General features: G+C 41.8%; 1 protein-coding gene across 2 annotated transcripts in view; it reads left to right on the top strand.

Moving 5' to 3' along the window:
• Positions 1 to 13,872, top strand: part of LOC147124324 (aminopeptidase O-like) — a 104,774-nt gene that overhangs the window by 779 nt on the left and 90,123 nt on the right. For both annotated transcript variants that reach the window (XM_085984999.1, XM_085984997.1), the window contains exons 2-3: positions 1,358 to 2,355; positions 7,611 to 7,774. In XM_085984999.1, coding sequence (XP_085841125.1) covers positions 1,517 to 2,355; positions 7,611 to 7,774 — 1,003 coding nt within the window. In that variant the 5' untranslated portion in view covers positions 1,358 to 1,516. The remainder of the gene's footprint in view (positions 1 to 1,357; positions 2,356 to 7,610; positions 7,775 to 13,872) is intronic.

The raw sequence follows: 13,872 nt of genomic DNA, 5'->3' as shown, positions 1-13,872 counted from the left end.
ACCAAATGCAATTATTAGAAAGTTTTAGCTAGTTGGCGTCACTATTATATGGGGCCAAAATGGTTATGTTTAGATTGCAGGTTGTTTCCTTAATTCAAGATGTACATTTTGAAGTGAAGAAAGTTCTATATATAAAACAGAGACATTTCTGTACATTTTTAATTTAATGCAGCTGGTGCACCATACAACAGAAACATGAATTGTATTATTATGCTTACAATTTTTGTGAGACATTTTATTTGATTTGATATTTTGCATAGTAATTCATCAACCTTTAGGTTAAATTAAATCTGCTTATGACCAGCGCAGTTAGATTTTAAAGGTCATTGAAACTATTCTTTTAAAGATTCCAAGTGTTTTCAGTTAACAGTATGTTAAATTATATGCCCCCCTTGCCAACTAGTTATAGTTTCATGTTTTATGCTATTAAAACAGTGGGCTTAAAAATGTTTCCATTATTACAGTGCTTCAGACTTTTCCTGTATGGTTAATTTTTCCCCATATTTTATGTTAATGCTTTTTTTATAGTGTATATATACAAAGAGCATGCAAAATATAAAAACATATTGTTGCTTTATTCTAGCCTCTGCTTCTCTTTGCTGTTTTTCTTTTTGTTTTCAGTATTTATTTTCATTCTCTGCTGTGTCTTTTGGCTCTTTCCCTTATCTGTATTTCAGCCAGGAATTCTGTAAAATAAAAAGTGAACCCTTGAAGGGTGTACTACCAGCTTTATTATACAATAAAACATTCTATTGAATTCAGATTACCCAAATTTCTCATATCCCATATTATTTGATGTAACACTCAGTCATTTATAACCTGTTTATTCTGACAGACAGGCTGGAGCAGAACAAACATCTGCCTCTAATGGAAAATATAAATGTGTATATTTCTGCAGCCTGAATCTATCTCGGCACGAAATAAACCCACCTCTGTCACTAGGTTTTATGCCAGTACCAATTCTGAGGCTGTAAAGTGTAAACTCTCGGGGGATTTGCTGTCAAATTAACCCTCACAGCAGCCTCCATATTTTAATGTGTTCAAGATGTGCTTTCTCGCCCCCTGCTCCCCAAAACAAACATGTCTTTTTCGAAGAATCCTGTAGAGAGTCAGCAACATAAACAGCACAGCTCTGTACAGTCCAACATTGTAGGTTTAACCGATGAGCCCATGTAAAAGCTCTGGGACTCTGTATAAACATTGTAATGTAGGGAAACCTAAAAGTAGAATTCTCTCTGTAGCATAACTTTACTCCAGCTAAGAGCCATTTCACAAATGACTCTGAATTGATGTTGTTGTTGTTGACTGTTAGATTAGTTGCACAATTGGTAATTTTCTTACTTTTTTTTGTACGCAGGTTTTAAGAAAAAGGCAGCAAATAGCTACAAAGATAGAAGACATAGGGCCAGTTTTTAAAAGAAGCAGTACTCGAGGAATGCGCCTAGCACTGGAATGAACTGGTATTTACATTTCTGAGTGCTGGGTCTTGCTGGACAGTCACTTCCTTGTTCGAACTATGAATGAAAATACAGAGTCAGCTCTTGACCCCAATAAAGATGACCTTCCTCTCATGGCCAATACTGGTTACATGCTAGTCAGACACTATGTGCTAGATCTGGCAGTGAACTTCGACAGAAAAGTCATCAACGGTAGCATTGTCCTCTTCCTAGAAACCAACAAAGCATACAAAAAAGTATCTGACTCTGTGGGAACAGGTTGGTGCCCTTACTCACAGGCATTATTTGAAACTGAGCAGCCTGGACCTTCATGCAGTCCCACTGCAAGAGTTGCTGTTTGTGCATCTGTAGATAAGATAAGCAATCCATCTAAGCATAGTGATGGTAGAGATACCAATGTTAACAAACATGTCTTTTTAGAAGAATCCTGTAGCCATAGCAACAAAGAGTGGGCTAGTGGGATTTCTGGTACAAGGGAACACTGCAGTGATGGGGAGGATTTTGTGCTGGTGCTGGATTGTTGTGATCTTGTGGTGAATAAGGTAGAAGAAGTGAATATCATTGCTGCAGCAGGTATTGAGAAACTGATCAGAATGGACATACCCAAGCCAGAAGATAGCATTTATTCTCAGAGACTGCAGAGTGATCTCCAGAGTAGCATTGTGGATGATATTCTAGGTTTAGCAGCAGAATGCTGGCAGGAACAGCATCGTTACTATCTCCAGTGTAGCCAAGCACCTGGCTGCGGAGAACTCCAGTTCCAGACTGACATGTGGAGCCTGAAAATAAGGAAACTAGGAATACAAACTCCTAAAGAGTTCCCTCATGTATTGAGGATCTGGTATGAAACAAAACCGGAGGGGGGTTCGGTGAGGTGGACTAAGGACCAAAGTGGCAGGTTGGTTACTTTTGAATACGCTATGTTTTTTTTGCGTGTAATCGGGTATTAATCTGTGACATGGAGCTTTCGGGTGCAGTTGTTGATCAGTTAATGATGTAGAACACAAGCTATTTAAAAAAAAAAAGCATGGAAGATGATGTGTGAATGACAGTTTTAACAATGAAATAAAGCATTTATTTTTCACTCAGCATATTGTCGTTCCTTCTAACAATCTTCAGAATATAGTAACTTTTTTAGAGCATTTTTCTTTATTTTTGTCAAGGTGCTTTCAAAATACGATAGCTTGGTTAACCCTTTTGGTTACACTGACATACAATAGGTTTGAACATGGGGTGCTTTGTATAACAATCTTCAGCAAGTTAGTGGTTTCAGTACCAATTATATAACATTGACACAAATGCCTTACAATATCAGTAACATTAATATAAGCTGGCTTGGATGGTAGATGGGCTAAAATATTCCATGTTTTGCTAGTGTATATGAGCTTACAATGATTTAGAGCTAGTTGTAGTTATGTTTATTAACAAACCTTATTTAAAATCTTGGCATAGTCATTCATTATAACTGCTCTCCATTTTGTTGCATGCCATGGGAATCCTCAATAGCATATTTTACCAATAACTTACAACTTTAAGCTTTTTGTCAATTTTATGTTCATCAGGTGAGGGATGTTAGTGGTAGAAAATGAAACACTTTCCATTTTGTGCAGCCAGTGTTAGCATGGTTAGAAGCAGAGTAAAGCTCCCCCAATGTACCTCAGCCCAAGCCTTGGAGGAGCTTCCCCTACTACACCAGTGTAACATATTTTCCATTTCCCATACCATCTATTCTGTGATCACTCTGAATGATAATTGCCAATTAACGGTTAATGGAACAGTTTTATGCTCTGGTGTATGTCTACCAGAAACTGGATTGAGACTCTTGACACACATTTCACACATGGCCCTTCTACCTGGCAGCAAGAGGATACTTTCTTGCAGCACTCAATCATTGCAAAACACTATGTTTACTATTTGTTATATGGTAGTAAAGTGTAATTTTAAAAATAATGCTGCTTTACTTCAGTAATTGTCTTCATTGGCCAATCACAATGTTATTGTTGAGCTTGGATGAAAAATATTGCATAATCTTTTTTATTACAGTATCTGAACAATAAGTGTGTTTATTTGAGCATGTTATCTATTTTAATCAACTGAAATACCTTTTGGTTCTGGCCAATTTAGGGTAGACATGACAATGACATTATTTGTGTTGGTTATTTAGTATTGGATATTTATCAGCTTAATTGCATTAAAATATCAAAGCATGTATAAATTGTCTGTTAAAGCACACTACACCCAAGTTCAACGACTTAATTACATGTATGTTCCATGATACTGAATACATGGTACTTGAGCAGTGAAGGATAAACTGACACGGATTGATGCTGCTTTGTACTGTGCTCAGTTACATAATGAACTGCATAAGGACCGAATCGGGTTAATTTAAAAAATCACTCTGGCCTATTTTCTGTCCCTTTGGGATCAGTGATCGCTAGAGTTTGAACAAAAGTAGGATGAAGATACTGCAGTTAACTCATTATAAATATTGCAGGTATGCTGATTTAACTCCAACCTTGGAATCTCCTAAATAATGAACGTAGAGGGATGAATAAGGAGGATGAGTATTAGACAGTTCTTGTTTTTCCACAGCCACTGACATGAGAAAGTCATATCATGTCTTTATACTGTGAATATACTGACAAATATTTAAGGAAGGCGTCACTATTCTGTTTCTCTTTTAAAATAAATACAGTACTAAAAGTTACACGCAACATTTATGTTGTGTTAATTATTGTTGCTAGTTTTTTTGTTTAATCAGTATGTGCTGATCATGGCACTGAGGCTGATGGTATTAGTAGAAATAGTCATTTAGCAAATGTGTGCTTCAGCATCTAATTTGTAGATTTATTCAGGTTCCTTACATCTTCAGGCTAAGTAAATATTCACTTGCTGGTTTACCAAAATAATCCGCGGCTCTGATGGCTGTTATTGCACTACCCAATGTGGAACTGAGCCATCCAGATATGGAAGAAGGAAAAGAAAGAACAAACTTGCACTTAAATAGTGCCTTTCACGTACTTTCATGTCCTAAAGCACTTCACAGTCAACTAAACATCACTATTATTTAGGCAAACGCAACAACCAAATTCTGCCCAGTAAATTACATAAATGACCAGATAATCTGTTTCCGTACTGCTGCTTGTAGAACTCCCCTGTTTTTCTTCAAATAGTGTGGTGGATCATTGCGTCCACTTGAACAGGCAGGCAGTACCTCGGTATAACAGCTCAGCCGAAAGGCAGCACGTCCTACAATGGAGCCCTCGCTCCGTGCTGCACTAAAATATCAACTTCAATTATGTGCTGAAGTCCTGGAGTGAGGCTGGAAACCATGGCCTTCTGACTCAAACACAAGAGTGCTACCTCTTAGCCACGCTGGAAGGTCCCAAGATTTGATCCTTGGTCTGTACTGATCTTTGCCAGAACAGTGGTGGGGGCACTGCAGTTGGCTTTTGGTGGGGTGGGGTGGTGGGGAATTGGGGGGGGGGGTGGGGGGAGAAGAGAGAGGATGTGAACCAGCTCCTGATGTTATTCAGCAATTCCTGCTGTTTAGTTCTCGTATGTTGACGGTGGGTGGGGTCAGAACCACCCATGGCTGTGTTGGCCCTCCCTTGTGTGGTTACATATCCTACTGATACTGCTTTGGCTCAAAGAAGAAGAATGTTTTCATTGGTAATGCATCAGAGAATGGCCAACACTACATAGTCACACTTCAGGATGAGGATGCTTTAACTTAGTCATAATTTGTTGTAATAATTAGTTTTTAACAAGATCCTAATTGGCAATAAATTTAATATTTAAAGCCTATAACATTTCCATTATAATAAATGTTTCCTTCTGTGGGCTTTTTTGTTTCAGTTTTTTTTAATCCCTTGCCTTTATTCTCCACTTTTATGCTTTGTTTCTAAAAACGAATTTAATCCACATGCAAACATTTTCAAATCCGACATTTCTCCCTTCTAGGATGGGTGGGCGGGTGGATGAGAGAGTAGGCTGGGAAAAAGCCAAGTTGTGAATATTACATCATAGGCACTCCCTGCATCAAAGTTGAAATCAAGTTTCTTCATGTAATCACCTCTTAACTCTTTCTCTATTGCTGGATCTCAAAATTGTGGACTTCCTTCGCTCCCTATGTATTTCCTTCATTCTGCAATCTTCAGCATTTTAAAATCTAAGCATATGCACAACTTCACAATTTACCTCATCTCTTTTACTGTGTTCAGCTTCACATTGGTCCCTGGCCTTCATCGTGGTTACATAATCTACTTATTAAAATTACTGAGTGGGTTGCACATTCCATTTCAAAAAGCATTGAAATGTCTCGTGTCCTGCTACCTGAGTGAGAAAACCCATAATAATAAACTCGTCAACATTTAATTGCCTTACCTGTTACTGCAGATTGCCATACCCTGCATCAGGTAGATTCTCCCTGACGGCCCAGTGGCTGTCAACACAGTAAATGTTAATTGTATTCGGCTGCTCCCCTGCCCGTCCGCTTGGTCATACATTCGCCTGCTGGCTGGCACTCTAAATAAAATCTGGCCTGTTCTACGTTCTGCTACCATAGTGCCCTTACCTCTCTGAAACAGGATTGCACCTTGACTCCCCCACCACTTACTATGTATGTACCCCTATAACCATCCCCTCCACAGAGCAGTGTTTCAGCCATTGCCACCCTCCCTCCCAAAGGGCATCCTTGTAACTGCTTCCCTAGTGATTTCTACCCCACTATCCCATTTCGCTAATAAACTGGTTTCACCCAACTGAGAATTTTGGAACCCTGCTGTTACACCCCCCTGCCCCCCCCTCCCAAAAACCTGGCAGCACTTTGACTTCCGTAACTCCCTTCCCCCCACATTGACTAGCCTTTCAGCCTCTCTCCCCACCTGCCATGAACAGCATTTTGATCACTGCCGCCCTCTCCCCACGGAGCGGGGAAGTAGTCTGTGGCCCACTGCCAGCTCTCCCCATCTCCACAGAACATCAAAGCAGACCCTGGGAAATTGTTAACCCCCCTCCATCGTGATTATTCAAACATCCTTCTCCCTTCCCGTGTTCTTCTTTACCCCCCCCATCTTCTTCCATCCCACCTTTCTATCCTCTTATCCCCTTGCTACCCCCTCTCCGTATATCTCCTCATCTCCTTTTCTCCCTCCCCCCCCCCCCCCTTCCCATCTGTGTCCACCTCTTAGTGAAGCCCAAACTAGACAAAGTATTTCAACTTTGGTCTTACTGAAGTTTTACATAGATTCACCATTACACCCCTACTTAGATATTCTACACCTCGTGCCATAAAACCCAGTATACCATTAGCTCATAGTCTTATCTATTAGAAATGCTGCTTTTAATGTTTTGTTAATCTAAAGCCCCTAAATCCCTCTGATTTTCCACATCACTCAGCCTTTCCTAATTCAAAATTGATATTGCATCGTTTACATTTTTTTTTACCACCTCAACGTTTACTGACATTTGAATTCCGCCTGCTACTTTTTAGCTTTCCACCATTTTATCAATAATCTCCTTGCAGCTTCCTCTGGTCCTCAGAATTTTTTACAATGCCTCCTAGTTTAGTATTGTCTGCAAATTTGGACATCACTCCCTCCAGCCCTATATTCAAATCATTGATGTACACAATGAACAGAAGTAATCCAAGAACCGAACTACGAGACACTGCTATCCACTTTGATCTGAGAAATTGCCGTTCACTCTTGCTCTCTTTCCTCCCTTCTAGCCAGTTTTTAATCCAATTTGTTACCTTTCCCCTAATTCCATACATTTTAATCTCCAATAATCTGTGTGGTACCTTGTCAGAGGCTTTCCGAAAGTTCATGTATACCAAATCCATTGTATTTCCCCATCCTCCATCTCTATCACCTCCTGAAAGAACTCTTTTCAGGTTTGCCAAGCATGAGCTTCCTTTCTGAAATCTGTGTTGGCTGCTTCTCATTATTTTATCTTTACCTAGATATTTAGTAATTTCGTCTTTGTTTAAAGAATGCAAAATTTTCCCTACCATAGATGTTAAACTAAGCCAGGTTAGCGCTGTCTCCATTTTTGGAAATGGGTATTACAATCATACAGAGCTACCAGGTTAAATAAGTGATATGTGATCTTGTTTTAAAAAAATATATATATTTCTTTTATATATTTCAGGCCGTGTGTATATACAGCGGGATCTCCGATAAACAACAGAGCACTATTTCCATGTCAGGAGCCACCAGTAGCCATGGCAACATGGCAGGCCACAGTTTGGGCCCCAAAAGATTCTGTGGTTCTTGTGAGTGGTGAAAATTGTGCTGAACCACACCACGATGGAGGTAAAAAAGAAAACTCAGAAGACTTTTGTATGCTACATTGAGCAACACGTACTATAAATGAGAGAATGTAGAACACAGATTATTGTAAGCAAATAATTACTAAAAAAACTAAATGATTAAATTAGCAATGTTAAAATAAACTAGACATTTCTAAATTTGAAATGGATTAAAGGATTTATGCCAGAAGTTCTCCAACACCGCAAATTTCTGACTTCGACTATCATCGGAGCACCGTTTCCATCCCTCTCCCTGGCAAGTGTCTGAAGCTGGGTTAGACCGTTTGCAACCATGGCGTTGTGTTTGACCCCGAGATGGGCTTCCGACCACATATATTCGATCCATCACCAAGACCGCTTAATCCACCTCCGTGACATCGCCCGACTCCGACCCTGCCTCAGCTCATCTACTGCCGAAATCCTCAACTAAGCCTTTGTTACCTCCTAGACTTGATTATTCCAATGCTCTCCTGGCCGTCCTCCCATCTTCCACCCTCCATAAACGTGTGCTCGTCCAAAAATCTGCTGCCTATATCTTAAGTCTTGTTCAACCATCACCCCTGTGCTTGCCAGCCTATACTGGCTCCCAGTCTGACAACGCCTCAATTTTAAAATCCTCATCCTTGTTTTCAAATCCTCATGGCCTCGCCCTTCCCTATCTCTGTAACCTCTTCCAGCCCTTCAAGCCTTCGAGATCTCTGCGCTCCTCCAATTCTGGCATCTTGCACATCCCCACTTTTAATCGCTCCACCATGGGCGGCCATGCTTTCAACTGCCTAGGCCCTAAGCTCTGGAATTCCCTCCCTAAACCCCTCTACCTCTCTCTTCTACGTAAGATGCTCCTTAAACCTACCTCTGACCAAACATTTGGTCATCTGTCCTGATATCTCCTTCTGTGGCTTGCTGTCAATTTTCTTTTATTGGTAATGCTCTTGTTAAGCGCTTTGGGATGTTTTGCTACATTAAAGGTGCTTTTTAAATGTTTGTTTTTGTTGTTATCAGATGGAAGACTCATAACTCAACCTCATAAATTCTGAAAATTAAATTTCCCTCCTACCTTACAGATGACATATATTGCTTAGGCCTTTTCTTGATATTTCTTTACTTCTTTGGTGTCCTGCTATACCATGTTCTATTTCTTGGACAATGTTCAATGAGTGTACTTTTGTAATTAGCTGACTGGAGATGTGTAACCGTGACCTGAGATGATGCTCCCTCCAGTTTTTGTTCCCCCCTCTTCATTTAGGGTAGAATCTGTCTCTATCTGATAGCTGCTCCGCTGATAGTTAAAATCAGAAATTTGCTGTGTTGGGACCTGCTGGCATAAATCAGCATTCCATCCTGCCATGGCACAATGCACTGAATCACTTTACACACTTTTTATTTTTGGGTCCAGTTAAGTAAAGCTGGTGACATTGTCAATTACAGTTCATTTTGGACATGAGCAGGGAATTTTTTCCCCTTCCTTCCCAGCTGTGTCTAGGGAGTTGCATTGTATCACTTTCTACAGCAGATAGAATAATGAATCCTAGCTTTTTCAATGGTTGTTCTAAAAAGACATAACTAGGAACCAAAACAGAGTTAAGTTTTTGTTGCATCTTGGTCCCAGGTGTTTTAGAGTAGAAAAAAATTATACGCTCTTGATTCCCTTATGAATTTGCTTTAGAATTTGGATATAACTATATATACTGGTTATGCAATGAAATAATTCTGTATATCATAATAGCTGAAGTTGATTAATACAATATTGGCAACTTGCATTTATATACAGGAAACTTTCTTTTATCCGGCATGGACGGGACCGACGTGGTGCCGGTTCATCAACAATTCCGGATAACCGAACGCTATAGTAAAAGATACGGAGCTGAGAGCTCCATATAAAGCAACAAACCCTGTGCTTCAGAACAATCGGCACAAGTTGCAAGCGTCTCTGTAGCTTAGCAACAGCTGTAGCTACACCCTTGCACAGCAACAAATGGAGTAAAAAAAGTAATAGAAGTTACCTGAACCTACTCCTGAATTTTGCCAGTTAACTGACATTTCTGGTTATTTAGGGGCCGGTTAATCGAAAGTTTCCTGTCGTACTTTTAATGTATTTAAAAAAAAGCCCCAAGGGGCTGCACAGAGGCCCAAGGGGAAAATAATGGACACCAAGTCAAGAAGGAGATATTATTAGCAGTGACTAAAAGCTTGGGCAAAGTGAGGAGTTTTAAGGAGGACCTTAAAGGAGGAGAGGGAGTTGAAGAAGTAGCAGGATTTATAAAGGGATTTCTAATATGTGGGATCTCGGTGGCTAAAGGCTCAGCTGCTAATGGTGGGGCAAAGAGCGGGGGACGGGGGGGGGAAGCGGGGGAAGGAATACTGAAGAGGCTGGAGTCAGCCGCACAGGGAGGGGATGTAGGTCTGGAGGAAGTTACAGATATCGGAGTGAGGCTGTGAAGGGATTTAAACACAAGAATTTAAATTTTAAATTTGAGGTTTTGGGGATCAGGAGCCACTTTGGTTCAAGTCATGGTTCTGTTGTAGAAACCTATACAGTTTACTACTGTCTGTCACAACACTTGTCTCCACCACAAAAATAAACTTAACAAAAAAGAACTAAAACAGCCTCACAAATTCTGCTCTTGTGCAGAGTAACATAGAGTCCATTTTAAGGCAGTAACACACATCTCCGGGTTCAAGTGGTAAACCGCACTAGATTTGTACTTGCAGTTTGCTATTACAACTTCTTGCTCTGTTACTGTCTAGACTTTATATTATTGAAATATCGTCTACTACTGGGTCAATTGTGCTTATATTCGCTAGAGTTTAGAAGAATGAGAGGGGATCTCATTGAAACTTATAACATTCTAACAGGACTGGACAGACTAGATGCAGGAAGGATGTTCCCGATGGTCAGAACCAGGGGTCACAGTCTAAGGATAAGGGGTAAGCCATTTAGGACTGAGCTGAGGAGGAATTTCTTCACCCAGAGAGTGGTGAACCTGTGGAATTCTCTACCACACAAGGCAGTTGAGGCCAATTCATTAAATATATTCAAGAAGGAGTTAGATATATTTCTTAAGGCTAAAGGGATTAAGGGTTATGGGGAGAAAGCAGGGACAGGGTACTGAACTTGGATGATCAGTCATGATCTCATTAAATGGCAGAGCAGGCTCGAGGGGCCGAATGGCCTACTCCTGCTCCTATCTTCTATGTTTCTATGTTTACTGTGGAGGAGTGTAACCAAGAACAATTCGATCATTGCCGATTTTTTTTTTTTTTACTAGTGTACAGCAAAAGGAAAGACATTCTAGTAAGTCAACAAATATTGAAAATACAGAATTTGGGAAACTCGTCCTGACTGCTCTGTGCCACTAAGGGTGTTGTGTATGTACCTTTAAGAGAATAACTGGTCTCAGACTGCAGTACCGGCAGTGACCACCCCTGTATAAAAGGCGCTAGTGAGCCTCTGTGTTTAGTTTCGTTTATGCCTTTCACCAGTAAAGATCAGTTTGTTTTCGCTCCTGCTAGTCCGTGTCTCAATCATTCAGGGACTTAACACTGGCGACGAGTTAGAAACAAACTTACCTGCAACTCAGCAGCAGCTCCGACGACGTTGTTGAAGGTCGGAGCCAGAAGAAAGAAAAAAAAAAATAAGACGCCATTGAAACTCGAGAAACGGGCGTCGACCGTCAATCATTGATTTAAAAACTCGCAGGAGAGACTGTCCAGAGCCAGGCTGGGTTCCTCGGTCCGTGGTTTCCCAGCTAGTCGGGCTGGTGGCAGGTAGTGCTCTGATCCTTCCTGGGCTGCGGCGGGCTGAAGCTTGATCGGGTGTCCTTTCAACGGGGCCGGGCAGCGAGTCGGGAAGCAAGGAGAGAGAGAGAGGGTGGAGCACACAGGGCGCGGCCGGTGTTTCGAAGCTGGGCAGCGTTCGGACCTCAGAAGAGGGAGGGAAGTGTCCCAGAGGGTCCGCTCCACGACGGGAAGATAATAAAAGAAAACGAATTAATATTTAACGCGCAGGAAACCGTGGAAAGCAGCGCTAACAACAGCGGGGAAGAAGACAAAGCGCGGGAGGCGCCATTTTGTTAAATCGGGGAAGAAGGCAAAGCGTGGGAGGCGCCATTTTAGATTTGCAAGATGCCGAAGACTGGCTGTATCACTGCTTTTGATAACACATTAGAGGACTGGACCACGTATGTGGAAAGAGTCGAGGTATATTTCGAGGCAAATGAAATAGCGGAGGGGAAAAAGGCATCAATATTGCTAAACTTAATGGGCGCTAGAACGTACGGCCTATTGCGGGATCTGATTACTCCAGCCAAACCGAAGGCGAAGAGTTTTAACGAAATTGTTGCTGTTCTACAGGAGCACTTAAACCCTGCACCGCTGTTGATAGCAGAAAGATTTAAATTCCACAGGAGAACTCAGCACAAAGATGAGAGCAATGCTGAGTATCTTACGGAACTACGCAAGCTATCAAAGCACTGCCAGTTCGGAGCAGGACTGCAGATACCCTACGGGACAAATTTGTCTGTGGACTCCTGAGTGAAGGAACACAGAAGAAGTTACTCGCAGAAAAAGAGCTGACGCTAGATAAGGCTTTCAGCGTGGCAGTATCGTATGAAGCAGCAGCCAGGGGAGCTGCAGAAATTCAACAAAAACCACAGGAATACGGCACCCACGAAATGACACGGGGATTTGCAAAATGTTATCGCTGCAGCAGAACTAACCATGACCAGAAGGACTGCTGGTCCAAAGACAAAATATGCAGACAATGCGGGAAGATTGGACACATTGCACGAGTTTGTAGGTCTGGGAAGAAGACCAGTGACAACAAAAAGGCTACTAAGGAACCGTACAAGAAAGTACAAAAGATGACGGACAGTAGTTCCAAAGACCAGATGAGCGATAGTGAATCCGGAAACAGGAGACTAAGCTGTCTCAAACTTCACAATGTAATCGCAAAAGAGGATCACCGAACCATTTGGGTCACTCTCACGATAGCAGGGTCCCAAATTAAAATGGAATTGGATACAGGATCAACGCTAACCGTCATGAATCGACGAGACTACGAGCGGCTATTTCCACACATACCCTTGAGAGAGACATCCATCGTCTTGACGACATATACGGGGCAAAAAGTATACCCCAGAGGAAAAATAAGGGTGCCTGTCGAATACAATGGCAAGAAAATACGGAAATTGTATCTCTACATACTGCCAAATGGTGGACCACCGTTATTGGGACGGGAATGGATCAGGAAGATAAACTTAGGTTGGCATTCCATTCATGCAATGACGGTGGACGGTAAAGATGAAGACGTCACTCCTGGACGATTGTCAATCTTAGCTAACGCCAAAGAGGTATTTCAGCAAGAACTGGGCACGCTTAAAGGCATAACCGCCTCGATAAAAATAGAAGAGAATGCAGTTCCCAAGTTTTTCAAAGCGAGACCGGTACCATATGCAATTCGCCCAGCCGTCGAGGCAGAGCTGGAGAATCTGGAGAAGGCGGGCGTGTTGTCTAAGGTCGACTGGAGCGAGTGGGCGACACCCATCGTTCCTGTCATGAAGAAAACGTTAAGCAATAAGTCCGGAGAGCCAAGGAAGATTCGCATCTGTGGGGATTTCAAGGTGACGGTGAACCCTGTCCTTCGCACAGTACAATATCCTCTTCCAAGGATAGAAGACATCTTCGCCTCGCTGTCTGGAGGGAAGCGTTTTACAAAAATTGACCTAGCACAAGCATATTTGCAGATGGAGGTTGAAGAGTCCTCTAGAAAGTATCTCACGATAAACACTCACAAAGGTCTTTACCAGTATCATTGATTGGTATTCGGAGTAGCATCGGCTCCGGCGATATGGCAAAGAGCGATGGAACAAGTCTCCGGGGACTCAGTGTTACTTGGACGACATCCTTGTGACAGGTGAAGATGACAGTGAACACCTTAACAACCTAGAACAGGTGCTCACTAGACTACGGGAACATGGGCTGCGAGCCAACCGCCCCAAGTGCGAATTTTTTAAGAAACAGATATCGTATTGTGGCCACGTGATTGATGAAGAGGGGTTACATAAGTCCCCTGACAAAATTGAAGCGGTTGTTAAGGCCCCA

Source organism: Somniosus microcephalus, chromosome 1, assembly GCF_052327205.1.
Source record: "Somniosus microcephalus isolate GS21.2 chromosome 1, FLI_Smic_1.0, whole genome shotgun sequence".
Lineage (NCBI taxonomy): Eukaryota > Metazoa > Chordata > Chondrichthyes > Squaliformes > Somniosidae > Somniosus > Somniosus microcephalus.
Note: the sequence above shows the minus strand (reverse complement) of the source record. Positions and strands in the feature narration are given on the sequence as shown.